A 14,499-nucleotide genomic window follows, 5' to 3' on the forward strand; every position below is an offset into this window, starting at 1 on the left:
AATTTCCTGCCTGAGCCCCTTCTCTCTCCAGCGATGTCCACAAACCCCTCAGCCATCCAGGACACTCCTCCTGATTGGCTAAGACAGAGCAGCAGCACGAATGGCTCCTGCGGCTGTCGATCAAAGTCAGTGAGCCAATCAGGGAAGAGAGGTGTCGGAGCTCGGTGTCTGAATGGATACACAGAGCTCTGACTCGGCATGGGTGCCCCCATAAAAAGAAGAGGATGATCCGTGCTTTTCTGTGCAAAACCAACTGCGCAGAGGAGGCAAGTATAACATGCTTGTTATTTTTTTAAAAAAAGCCTTTACAATCACTTTAAGTGGGCTGCTACACACATAAGGTGCTTTATCTTAATGTAGAGAATGCTTTAAAGCAGTGTTCCGGCCAAAAAATACATACTGCAGCTGCTGGCTTTTAATAAATGGACACTTGCCTGTCCTGGGGTCCAGCGATGTCGGCACCGCAGCTGATGTTTCCATGAGCTGTCGCCGCCATTGCGGGTAAGGGAACCCGGCAGTGTAGCATTTGGGCTTCACGCTGGGAACCCTACTGCACATGTGCGAGGCCCCGCTCCTCTCTCCTATTGGCCCGGCGGCTGGAGGAGGAGGAGGGAGCCGGCCCGGACTCCTGGAAGTGGGAAAGGATACCTGTCGGAGGTATCCTGCCCCCGTCTCCCCCCGAAAGGTGACAATTGTGTCACAGGCCCCTCCTCTCAGACCCCCATCACAGACTGGTCCCCCCCCTCGTCACAGACTAGTCCCCCCCCCCCCTCGTCACAGACTAGTCCCCCCCCCCCTCGTCACAGACTAGTCCCCCCCCCCCTCGTCACAGACTAGTCCCCCCCCCCCCCTCGTCACAGACTAGTCCCCCCCCCCTCGTCACAGACTAGTCCCCCCCCCCCTCGTCACAGACTAGTCCCCCCCCCCCCCCCGTCACAGACTAGCCCCCCCCCCCCCTCGTCACAGACTAGTCCCCCCCCCCCTCGTCACAGACTAGTCCCCCCCCCCTCTTCACAGACTAGTCCCCCCCCCACCTCATCACAGACTAGTCCCCCCCCCTCATCACAGACTGCCCCCCCCCATCACAGACTGCCCCCCCTCATCACAGACTGGTGTCCCCCCATAACAGACCCCCCTAGATAGCAGGCTCCTCATAACAGCACAGCACTCCCCCTCCCCACAGAGCCCTACCTTATTCACACAAGATGCAGCGCGACCTCTCTGGACAACGGGCGGGATTTTTCAAGTTGAAGGTGAGTGATTGATTGCTGGGACCGCCCTTCTGCGTGGCAACCAATCACACGCTTCCTAACTTAAAAAGTCCTGCCCTTTGTCCAGAGCAGCCGCGCTTCTCAACTTGTGTAAGGAGGGTGGAGACACTGCAGCAAACCGAAACCAAAAGGGACAGAATAACCCGTGCTGCGCGCCTCCCTTGCTGTGAACATAGCAGCAGGCAGGCGGGCGAGCCGGTGGCGGGGAGAGGAGTGGGACACACAGGCAAGGCCGATCTGCCCTATCGGCTCACTATGCAAGCCGATTAGGGCCCCCCTAATTACTAGAGGCCCCGCCTGGTGAGAAGTCATTTTCGGCCCCTCACCCCGCGTCTCAACTCGCTGGCTGCATGGGAGAAGAGGTAAGAAATCAGCACCCCTCTGCTTCTCACTTTAATGTAAGATGTCACTTCCAACAGCAGAACACCCCCCCGCTTCTCAACTTTAATGTGACATGACCCCCCCCCCCCCCCGAGCTTCTCAACTTACTTTAATGTGACACGTCATCTTGCAGCCCCCCCGCTTCTCAACTTACTTTAACCCCTTCCATACAGGGCACTTATACACCTTCCCGCCCAGACCAATTTTTAGCTTTCAGCGCTGTTGCACTTTGAATGACAATTGCGCGGTCATGCTACACTGTACCCAAACTACATTTTTATCATTTTGTACCCACAAATAGAGCTTTCTTTTGGTGGTATTTGATCACCTCTGGGATATTTATTTTCTGCAAAAAAAATGACCGAAAATTTAGAAAAAATAAGTTTTTTTTTTGTTTCTGTTATAAAACCTTGTAAATAAGTACGTTTTCTCCTTCACTGATGGGCACTGATGGTACTGCACTGACGGGCACTGATAAGGCGGCACCGATGAGGTGGCACTGATGTGGTGGCATTGATGGGCACTAATATGCGGCACTGATGGGCGGCACGGATGGGCTCTGATAGGCGGCACGGATAGGCGGCACGGATAGGCGGCACTGATAGGCGGCACGGATGGGCACTGATAGGTGGCACGGATGGGCACTATTGTATGTGTTGTACTAATGGATGCCAATCAGTGCCAAACAATGCCTGCCAATCAGTGATGCCCATTGTGGGCACTGATTAGCATCCATTGCGGCACTGATTGGCATCCATTTTTTGTGTCCTCCTCATCCCTGGTGGTCTAGGGTGGCATCCTTTCTTTTTTTTTTTTTTTTTTTTATCCCTGGTGGTCCAGTGGGCATCCTCGGGGAGGGCTGTGCTGATAATCGATCAGCACAAACCCCCCCCCCCGATCGGCTCTCCTCTACTCAGACAGACGCGAGTGAGTAAAAGCCGAGTACCGGCTTTTCCTATTTACATTGTGATCGGCTGTGATTGGACACGGTTGATCACGTGGTAAAGAGTCTCCGTGAGAGACTCCTTACCTTGATCGGTGTTGCGGGGTGTCAGACTGACACCCTGCAACAACGATCGCCGCACATCGCAGCCCCCCGCCCCCGCTTATCAACTTTAATGTCATTTTGCTTAGGGCCCCACCAGGGAGGTCAGGATTGAGGTCAGGATCGGCACTGCACACAGGCAACTAATTGGCGAGGCTTCGGTCCGGGTAGTAAGGCTACGGGGGCCAGAACCGGACCGCGGTCCGCCATTTAGTGATGCCTGCTTTAGAACCACTTTAACTGATCACAGTTGCAGTGCTTTCCAGGCTCCAATGCAAAAAGTTAACAAATGCACTTATTTATTTATTTTCAATATGGGGGCCTTTTATTATTATTATTTTTATAAAGAGTAGCATTTTCCTTTATCTTTCTTGTTTTATTGTTGCAATGTGTAAAGGTCGGGTTAGTCTCTTAGTTCCTCTTCTTCTGTTTCTCCATATGAACACATGAGTCACTCTTGGCTCACGGCAGTAAAGGGCAAGCATTGTCCTCCGTATTACATAACTCGGTGTGAGATGAAGCCCGGCTATTGTGGTCGGTGTCTTGCTACCTGCGGGAAGCCTGTGTCTTGCTTGCTGTCCTCTTGTTAGATTGTACATCATTTATAAAGAAGCTGTAATGGTAGACATGACACGGGGCGCTGCGAGGGAAAGGCATTCATGGCCTCCTGTGGCCTGTAACCAGAAACTTGCGTGCCAAGGTGCCTTTCACTGTGGACTTCTGAGGATGCTTAGGGCCAAATCGTGACGGAAGAAACCGTTAGATGTCCAAACCGGTTCCATAAAAAAAGATGTACTGATAAGTCAAGTCTAATATATTAGGTCTTTGTGCTACAGCAGTGCCGGGATGTAACCTGGTGTTCCCCAGTCCTTAAAAGACCCGCCGTGTATCTGGTAACACAAACACTGTGAATTATTCATTGGCGGGATAGCCGGACGGGGAGGAAACCGCGTCTGAGACTGGGATCTGGTTAATGTCAAGTTAGTGTTGTGGAGAGATAATTACAATGGAGAGCAAGCACACCCATAACATCATTATATTAGAGCCAAAAAAAGCTTTCCTAACGGATCTTGAATGTGAAGATCTCATAGAAATTGCAGGATGTAACAATATACACTCACCGGCCACTTTATTGGGTACACCTGTTCACTTGCTTGGTAACACAAATTGCTAATCAGCCAATCGCATTGCAGCAACTCGATGCATTTAGGCATCCAGACGTGGTGAAGACAACTTGCTGAAAAGGGGTTGTAAAGTCAGAAGGTTTTTAGCTTAAAGTGGATGTAAACTCGATTCATGAAATGTAACCACTTAAAGCGGTGGTTCACCCTCATTACCAACATTTTAGCATTAAATTAGGCATAGTAGCGCGAGCTACAGTATGCCTGCATTTATTTTTTTAGCCCCGTACTCACTGTGCAATCGTATAGATAAGATTCCGACTCCCCGCGGGGAATGGGCGTTCCTATCCAGAGGGAGGATGATTGACGGCCGGCTATGGCACGTCACGCTCCCCGAAGATAGCCGGAGTAGGTCTCTGCTCTTCACGGCGCTATACAGCGCCTGCGCACAGACTATGCGCAGGCGCCGTGAAGCGCCAAGTCCTATTTCGGCTATTTCCGGAGAAGCGTGACGCGCCATAGCCGGCCGTCAATCATGCTCCCTCTGGATAGGAACGCCCATTCCCCGCGGGGAGTCGGAATCTTATCTATACGATTGCACAGTGAGTACGGGGCTAAAAAAATAAATACAGGCATACTGTAGCTCGCGCTACTATGCCTAATTTAATGCTAGGAAAAAAATATTTTTTTTATTAGGGTGAGCCCCCTCTTTAAGACCCGGACCATTGGGCCCCATTCACACGGACGGACCGTTCAGGTCCGCCTGTCAGTTTTGACGGCGGACCTGAACGGCCGCTCCATGCAGTCCTATGGAGCGTCGGATGTCAGCGGAGACATGTCCACTGACATCTGATCCGATCCGGCAAAATCAGATCGGATTGGCGATTTGTCCATATCCATCCATGGCAGATCGCTCCATAGGAGTGCCCGACAAGCCCCTCCCCGCTCAGTGAGCAGAGAGGAGCTTGTCATCCGTCATCTCATGTATTGTTGCCGGCGCCGCCCCCTATTCAGATGGCCTGCCCCCTGGTGAGCGCCGGCCATCTGAATAACAGCAGTTTGTTGGTTTTTGGAAGTGTCTATCAGAGCCAGCGACTTCCAAATAAAAGTAAAACGACGGCGGCTGGTCGGCAAGCAATTAATACAAATCTTTACCTGGGGTGCCCAAACTTTCGATCCCCACTGTATTTTATTATTATTATATATATATTTTTATTTTATTATATTATAATATTTTTTTTACATTTATCTGTGGCTGAAAAGCAGAGTGTGCGAGTGAGCGAGCTAGCGGACACCGTTTTGGATTATTTTTTTTTGCATGGGGACCATGAAAATGTGAAAATTTGTTCACATTCAGCAGGTGGTTTATTAAAGCTTTTTTGTTTGCGTTTCTGGCCAGGTTGCTCAGCTGCAAGAGGTATTTTGCCAGGATCTCTTCTAAGATAATGACTGTCAATTTTTGAATTTTCTCCTTTACTTGCATCCAGAATACAGATGTGTTTTTGATTAGACTAAAGTTGTTTAAAAACTGGCAAAACATGACCGGCTTTGTTTGTTGCAGGGAGTGTCTGGGAGAGGCCCATGAGCCCTGCGACTGCCAAACGTGGAAAAACTGGCTTCACAAGGTGTCGGAGATGAAGCCAGAGGAGCGTAAGTATCATCCTGAGAAGTCTCTGCACATTATAAAATAAGACACAGCACGTTCACTGACTGTAATTTATTTGGTGTGACATCTTCTGTTTTCTGTGATTATTTATTATCTTCTACCTGTGAAGCATTTTCACTTGGCAAACATCAAAATAAACTATATGAGCACATGGAAACTCTATGGCAGTGATGGTCAACTTGGTAGGTGTAGGGTGCTTCAACTTTTGGGTCTTTACCTTGCCAAAGGGCAGCACGTTATTTTCCGCATCCTATAGAACTGGGGACCCCATGATCCCTCTGAAGTGGCCTGCGACCTCCTGCTCTTGGCAAGCCTAGATCGCGTGTTGCCGACCCACCATCCCAGAGCGTCAGTGGTGAGAATGGAGCTGGTGGTAGAGGAAGCATGCAGCTGCCGATACTTACTATATAGCGCCAACTTCTGTCACTGGCAGAGTAATACCAAATACACTCCGCCTGGGACAGCAACAGCCGGAAATACCTGGAGGGTGATTCCCGAAGTGTAGATTGTGTTTAAAGGTCAGTTTTTTTTATTTAAATCGCATATCAATGGGCATATCTGTTCTAGTTCGGCGCTAGTTTCTCTGGGCTTCTTTCAAACATATATATATATATATATATATATATATATATATATCTCAAATAATACATACCGTATTTATCGGTGTATACCGTGCACTTTTTTGCCCTGCAAATCAGGGCAAAATCGTGGGTGCGCGATATACGCCGATACCCGCTTCCCGCGCTGTGTTCGAACCACTGCGCCGACATATACCGAGCGCAGTACACTCGGGTATAGTCGGGCGGCTCGGCTCCTCTCGCGGTCACGTCCTGTACGTCCTTTACACGAGAGGAGCCGAGCCCGCCGACTATACCCGAGTGTACTCCGCTCGGTATATGTCGGCGCAGTGGTTCGAACACAGCGTGGGAAGCGGGGATGACACCACGATGGCCGCAGAAGGACGCCGGACAGGACGAGGCCGCGGATGGACGACGGGCAGGACGCGATGGACGACGGGCAAGACACAGACGAGGGGCATCCAAACTGCAAGTATTTTTTTTTTTGCAGGAATTTTCCTTCAAGTTCGGGGGTGCGCGCTATACGTCGGGGCGCGTTATAGCCCGATAAATACAGTATATATAGAGGAACCTTTCAGAAGAGAGCTATAAGACTTAGGGCTTTGAAAAGAGATAACAAAATACTGCAGATATATGTGCCCAGCTTAACCACTTAAGGACCCTTTCACGCCGATATACGTCGGCAGAATGGCATGGCTGGGCACAATCGCGTACCTGGAGGGTGATTTCCGAAGTGTAGATTGTGTTTAAAGGTCAGTTTTTTTTAATTTAAATCACATATCAATGGGCATATCTGTTCTAGTTAGGCACTAGTTACTCTGGGCTTCTTTTAAACTGATCCGCAGGTGCACCTGCGGCTTACCTGCACTGAGCCATAGACTTCTGTTATTACCTGTGAGTTTGGTGCGCTTTCTCAAAGTGCACCACCCCTGCAGGATATAATGGAGTTCTATGGCAAAGTGCAGCCGGGGGCAGACTGACCATTCGGGCACTCAGGCACGGCCCAAGGGCCCCATGTTACTCGGGGGGGCCCCATCAGGGTTGCCAGCCTCAGTAAAACCAGGGACAAGATGTAAAAATATGTGTTTTAAAAAAAAAAATCACAAGATTATAGCTGCCCCACCTCTTCAGTACCTTTTCCGTGTGTGTATGTGTATTCTGTGTGTATGTATACTGTGGGCCAGATTCACGTAGATGGGCGTACTTTTGGGCGGGCGTAACGTATTTGATTTACGTTACGCCGCCGCAAGTTTTTCAGGCAAGTGCTTTATTCACAAAGCACTTGCCTGTAAAGTTGCGGCGGCGTAGCGTAAAACACCCGGCGGAATTCAAATTCGGCAGGTAGGGGGCGTGTTTCATTTAAATGAAGCGCGTCCCCCGCACCGAACAAACTGCGCATGCGCCTTCCCTAAAAAAAATCCCGGCGTGCATTGCTCTAAATGACGTCGCAAGGACATCATTGGTTTTGACGTGGACGTAAATGGCGTCCAGCCCCATTCACGGACGACTTAAGCAAACAACGTTAAATTTCGACGCGGGAATGACGGCCATACTTAACATAGGATACGCCACCTAGGGGGCAGCTTTATCTTTACGCCGGCATTGCTCTTACGGAAACAGTGTATCTTTACTGCGACTGGCAAGCGTACGTTCGTGAATCGGCTTATCTACTAATTTGCATATTTTACGCCGAACTCAATGGAAGCGCCACCTAGAGGCCAGCGGAAATATTGCACCCTAAGATACGACGGCGTAGGCTGTCGTATCTTAGGTAGGTTTAAGTGTATCTCAGTTTGAGCATACACTTAAACATGCAACAGGCTTAGATTGCGAGTTACGTCGGTGTATCTACTGATACGCCGGCGTAACTCTTTGTGAATCTGGCCCTGTGTGTTTATATTGTATGTCTGTGTATATACTGTGTATGTATACTGTATGTGTGTGGCCCCATAATCTATTGCCTGGGGGCCCCATAATCTCTTATTGCCCGGGGACCCCATAATCTCTTGTTGCCTGGGGACCCCATAATCTCTTATTGCCCGGGGACCCCATAATCTCTTATTGCCCGGGGACCCCATAATCTCTTATTGCCCGGGGACCCCATAATCTCTTATTGCCCGGGGACCCCATAATCTCTTATTGCCCGGGGACCCCATAATCTCTTATTGCCCGGGGACCCCATAATCTCTTATTGCCCGGGGACCCCATAATCTCTTATTGCCCGGGGACCCCATAATCTCTTATTGCCCGGGGACCCCATAATCTCTTATTGCCCGGGGACCCCATAATCTCTTATTGCCCGGGGACCCCATAATCTCCTATTGCCCGGGGGCCCCATGAGTTGTCAGTCCGCCCCTGAGTGTAGCTAACCCGCAAGAAAGTCACAGATACGCTGCACTGCACCCGTGGTTAGGGTAAACCACAGCGTATCAGTGTGAAAGCGGCCTTAGGCCCCTTTGACACGATCGGGTCCACCTGTCTTGTTTTTCAGGCAGACCCAATCGGACCCTCCATTTACCTCTTTGGAGGACTTGTGTCCATTTACATCCGCCTACCTCCAATCCAATCTGCTACAAAAAATAGAAGAGGATCCATCCCCTTCCTTCTGGGTGGATAAGATCGGAGGGCCTATAGAGTATAGCGGGCTGTTTTTTGTGTCCGCTCTGCATATGCACAGTGAACACTGATCTGTCATCCACCCGCCCCAATCATTCTGGCCCACGACCAGTTACCAAGCCGCTTAAGATGGTCAGAGACTTTAGACCTTTTAATAGGAGACTGCAGAAAGGCTACAGGAGACGGCGCACATAGTACAGGAGACTTCGAGAGACTGCACAGGAGACTGTCAACATATAAGCGACAAATTCTACACAACCACATGGAGAGCCTTGGTGGAAGTGGTGATCAAGTTACTAGGTGTAGAGAACATCATCGTCTAGAGAAGTGGCGGCCCATCTATAAGGGGTGCCCGGCGCTGCCCCCTCTCTCCACGCCACCCCCTATATGCATAATGGATAGATTCATACATAACATGAATCTATTCGCGGACATCCCCTATTCATGTGTACGGCCCCTTTCAGGACACCGGGTGCATAAATTGCAGCGGCCGTTTTTTTTTGTTTTTTTTTTGAGGCGCCTGATTAGAGACGGAGGCTCAGGGAGCAGAGAATGAGCTCCGATCCCACCCAGGTGTGTTGCAACAGTGAATGAATGCTGTTTAAACACCGATCCTCAATCCGGCCACTCAGAAGCGGGTGTGAGACCAGTTTTCCGGTTGGCCGAAAAGAGAAGTCTCCTGACTGGCTGCCGAGGAAGAGTGGTGATGGTAGGATAATTTTGCGTGGGGGGGGGGGGGTTAAACGTGCCAAACCACTAACATATCTGTTATACTTTACAAGTAAGTTGCTGTAGCAGTTGACTCGTGTATACATTGGTCACTGACTTCTGTTCTGTGCTGATTCTCAGTTGCCGGCGTGAATGAGGCTTTCGAGGATGCTGCCAACTGCCTGTGGTTGTTAACAAACTCCAAACCCTGCGCCAACTGCAAATCTCCTATCCAGAAAAATGAGGGCTGTAACCACATGCAGTGTGCCAAGGTGAGAACACAATTCTAAGGACTGCTTACAATTTACATCGGAGACTTTGCTACATCTTGTTACTAGTTAGTAGTTCCTTTTGCAGGCAGCGCCCGCACACCCAGCTATGTGAGTGGCATGTTAAAGGATCTGTTGATTTAAAATACTAATTCTTAAAGTGTTACTAAACCCAGGAGCCTGCATTCACTATATCTGGTCTCCCACATTACACAGAACATGGAAATGCAATTATTTTAGTAAATATAAACTGCTAAATATCTTTTATCATCAGCAGTATATAGCAGTCTTATGACTTTTATCAGTGTCTGGTTAAAGCGGGAGTTCACCCGAATTTTTTTTTTTTTTTAACATTAGATTGATGCTCATTTTGTCAAGGGGAATCGGGTGTTTTTTTTTTTAAATCAAAGTAGTACTTACAGTTTTAGAGAGAGATCTTCTCCGCCGCTTCCGGGTATGGGCTGCGGGACTGGGCGTTCCTATTTGATTGACAGGCTTCCTACGGTCGCATACATCGCGTCACGAGTAGCCGAAAGAAGCCGAACGTCGGTGCGGCTCTATACGGCGCCTGCACACCGACGTTCGGCTACTTTTCGGAAAATCGTGACGCGATGTATGCGACCGTCGGAAGCCTGTCAATCAAATAGGAACGCCCAGTCCCGCAGCCCATACCCGGAAGCGGCGGAGAACATCGCTCTCTAAAACGGTAAGTACTGCTTCGATTTAAAAAGAAAAACACCCGATTCCCCTTGACAAAACGAGCATCAATCTAATGTTAAAAATTAACTTTTGGGTGAACCTCCACTTTAAAGCTTGTAGGAGGATTTTCATTCTCCCCTGACTGTCCTATGAAGCTGTAGGACCCCTGACTTTGTCTGGACAGTGCTGATTTGGCCCTGTGCTGATCACATGCACCCTCCCAAAAAAACAACTCTCTAGCAGTACACACCAAACTGAGCATGTGCAGAGTGCCGCCAAGGCTCTGTTCTATCAGCAGATGGATTGGAGACAGAAAAAGAAGGGGTGGGTCAGAGAAGACGGAATGCAACAACCTTTTTACACAGTGCGGAGGATTAACCCATTATGCTGCGTACACACGGTCATTTTTTGTCTTGTAAAAAAACGTTGTTTTTTCTCATGGGGGAAAAAAAACGAAGTTTTTTAAACTTCATTTTAAAAAACGACGTTGCCTACACACCATTGTTTTTTCAAAATGCTCTAGCAAAACGCGGTTACGTACAACACGTACAACGGCACTCTGTTCCATTCAAGCTCGCGTCATAACTTGCTTCTGAGCATGCGCTGGTCTAAAAACGTCGTTTTAGCCCACACACGATCATTTTTTATGACACAAAAAAAGAAATTTTGAAAAACGACATAAAAAATTGAAGCATGTTTGAAAAAAAATTTTGGTCTTTTTTTTAGAAGACAAAAAACGACATAAAGCCCACACACGATCATTTTAAATTACGTTTTTTTAAAACGTCGTTTTATTTCATCACAAAAAACGACCGTGTGTACGCGGCATTAGGTTCCATGGTGAGTATAACAAGCATGCTTTTCTGCATATACAGACTGATTTTACTATTGTGGGTTTAGTAACGCTTTAGTTATAGGCGATTTCCAATGAGTTACGCCAACCACTTGATTCTTGTGTCCAGCGGTGACTTTGGTGTTGAAATACCCCTTCTACAGTTCTAGCTACATCATATACCCATGTAGTGTTTGTTGTGCCCGCACTGCACAGGTTGGCTGCTCATTTTTGTCTAGGGGATTGGAGAACAGAGATTACTTACCTTCAGTTACCTTAGAGATATACTTACCTAATCCTCTGATTCTCCCCGCACAAGACCGGTCCCTGTGGTTCCTGCCCCCCCCCCCCCCTCCCGGTCTATTGGTCTTTTGCGGTGGACTGTTTCTGACGTCCTCATGCCCATGGACCGGCTCTGGCTGTGAGGATGTCAGAAACGGTCCACCGCAGAATTGTGGGGGAGTGCTGTTTGCAGGTGGAGTGTAGAATCGGGTAAATATACTTTCATGTGAAAAAAAAAGAATTTGGTAAATATACAGCTTTCTCCTCTCCCCTGGACAAAATGAGCTTGGAGTTGGGCCGTGGTTTGCAGGGGTGGTAGGAGCTTCACAATTCTAGTTCAAGAAGGTGGATGGAGCTCAGAACCCATGTGCATAGATCTCCCCAAAAACATTCCCAAATGATACAAGAAACTGTGATCTGTAATCCTGTCTTTAAATGTTAGTTTTTGGTATTGGATTGGACAACTAAACCAACATACACTATATTATCAAAAGTATTGGGATGCCTGCCTTTACACGCACATGAACTTTAATGGCATCCCAGTCTTAGTCTGTATTGAGTTGGGCCCACCCTTTGCAGTCCACAAGGTTTAGGAGTGTGTATGGCAGGCATCACTAAATGGCGGACCGCGGTCCGGGTCCGGCCCCAGTCACTGTTTCATCCGGCCCGGCTGAAGTCCCCCCATTTAGGAGCCTGGTCAGCTGCCCTCACTGCTGTCATCCTTATGGAGTTGTTATATGTGGTAAGACAGCTCTGTATGGGCGGCAGGAGGATGACATCGGAGGCAGTACAGTTCCAGACGAAGGGCAGTAGCTGCCAAGCAACCAATCACAAGCTGGTTACCAGGAAAAGTTTGCAGCTCCCGCCCTCCTTCCAGAGCTGTCCGGCCGCCGATGTCCCCCTCCTCCCTCGCGGGATCCATGCAGACCTGTTCAGGCTGCCGATGTCCTCCTCCTGCCTCCCGGGTTCCATGCAGACCTGTCCGGCTGCAGAAGTCCCCCTCCTGCCTCCCGGGATCCATGCAGAGCTGTCTGGCCGCCGATGTCTACCTCCTGCCTCCCGGAGGCCATGCAGAGCTGTCCTTCCATCAATGTCCCCCTCCTGCCTCTCGATATCCAGGTGGAGCAGTGCTGCCTCCGATGACATCTATTGATGTGCCTTCCGTCCTGTGTAGGTAGGACATCAAAGAGAGCTGTCACTACTGTGAAGTACTGTGGGAAGCCCAGGATGATGTAAAGAGGGGTCAATGCAGGAGTCTGGGAGGGGGGGATTTTAAAGGGGGGGGGGGTGAGGACAGGAATTTAAAAGAAGGGGTTAGGGCAGGAATGTAAAGAAGGGGGGTAAGGACAGGAATTTAAAAGGGAGGGGGTTAGGGCAGGAATGTAAAGGGGGGTGAGGACAGGAATGTGAAGGGGAAGAGATTTATACAAAGTGGTGGGTGGGGTGACGACAGCGATGTGAGGGGGGCTGAGGTCAGTAATTTGAAGGAGTGGGCTGATATAAATGGGGCAGATAACAGCAATGCGATGGGGAGGTGATATTAATGGGGAAGTGATATGAGGGGATTTGAAGACACTGCTGTAAAGGGGGTGATATGAAGGGGGCTGTGATGTAGAGGGGCTAAGAACACTATTCTGATGTGAAGTATCTGAGGCTAGGTTTATATCACTGCTACCTGTGTTCTGCGTGTAGGCTGTTTTACATGCAGAAACACAGAGAAATAAGTCCTCTTACCCTTTGATTTTGTAAATTGCGCTACACCAAGCTAGCTTAGCGGTCACGAAAATGTGCAGCCTTTGCCCGATGCTTCAAGGTGCCATTAGGAATCAAGCATGCAATTCGGCCCTCCGCTGGAAAAAATTTTTAGTGACTGGACCTCCGTGAATCTTAATTCAATACCCCTGGTGTATGGGAATGTTTTACCATTCTTTCAGAAGCACATTTGTGAGGTCAGGCACTGATGTTGGACCAGAAGGTTTGGCTCGCAGTCTCCGCTCTAATTCATTCCAAAGGTGTTCTGTCGGGTTGAGGACAGGACTCCAAACTCGCTCATTCATGTCTTTATGGAACTTACTCTGTGCTCTGGTGTGCAGTCGTGTTGGAACAGGAAGGGGCCATCCCCAAACTGTTCCCACAAAGTTGGGAGCATGAAATTGTCCAAAATGTCTTCATATGCTGACGCCTTAAGGCCAGGTTCACACCTATGCGAATTGAGTGCGGTTTAAACGGCATCTAATTCGCAGGACATTTCAAAATACATTGTTTTCAATGAGGCTGGTTCACATATGTGCGATGCATCCGCACTGCGTATTGCCTCCAAACCGCATGCGGTTTTTATGTCTTGCGGTGCGGCTCAGGTGCGAATTCAGTCCCATTATCTTCTATGGGTACGCATCTAATTCGCACATGTGTTCAGTTCTCTGCAGGAATTTCTCTCATTCAGCTCAATACAATTTTCCCCCACTCTCCTCTCACCCGGAACTTCTCCCAGGTCTCCAAATTCGCACCTGATCTGCAGCTAAACCGCAGTTGATCTGCAGAACACCCTCTAGAGAAATTTGCAACGACAACGCAGCTCAAAAAAGCAACGCACTAGTGTGAACCAGGCCTTCGAGTTCCCTTCACTGGAACTAAGGAGCCAACCCAACCCCTGAAAAACAACCATTATCCCCCCATCACCAAATGATTTGCACCAGTGCACAAAGCAAGGTGCATAAAGACATGGATGAGTGAGTTTGGGGTGGAGGAACTTGGCTGGCCTTCATAGAGTCCTGACCTCAACCCAATAGACAATCTTTAGGATGAATTAGAGCGGAGACTGTGAGCCAGGCCTTCTCGCCCAACATCAGTGCCTGACCTCATAAATGCTCTTCTGGAAGAATAGTCAAACATTCCAATAGACACACTCCTAAACCTTGACAGCCTTTCCAGAACAGTTGAAGCCGTTATAGCGGCAAAGGGTGGGCCAACTCAATATTGAACCCTACGGACTAAGACTGGGATGTCATTAAAGTTCATGTGAATGTAAAGG

The 14,499-nt window shown here is 48.9% G+C and overlaps 1 protein-coding gene across 1 annotated transcript in view; it reads left to right on the plus strand.

Moving 5' to 3' along the window:
- Positions 1-14,499, plus strand: part of ANKIB1 (ankyrin repeat and IBR domain containing 1) — a 215,858-nt gene that overhangs the window by 153,059 nt on the left and 48,300 nt on the right. The window contains exons 10-11 of the mRNA XM_040352348.1: positions 5,380-5,468; positions 9,528-9,658. Coding sequence (XP_040208282.1) covers positions 5,380-5,468; positions 9,528-9,658 — 220 coding nt within the window. The remainder of the gene's footprint in view (positions 1-5,379; positions 5,469-9,527; positions 9,659-14,499) is intronic.

The sequence above is a fragment of the Rana temporaria genome, chromosome 5 (genome assembly GCF_905171775.1).
Source record: "Rana temporaria chromosome 5, aRanTem1.1, whole genome shotgun sequence".
Taxonomy (NCBI): Eukaryota; Metazoa; Chordata; class Amphibia; order Anura; family Ranidae; genus Rana; species Rana temporaria.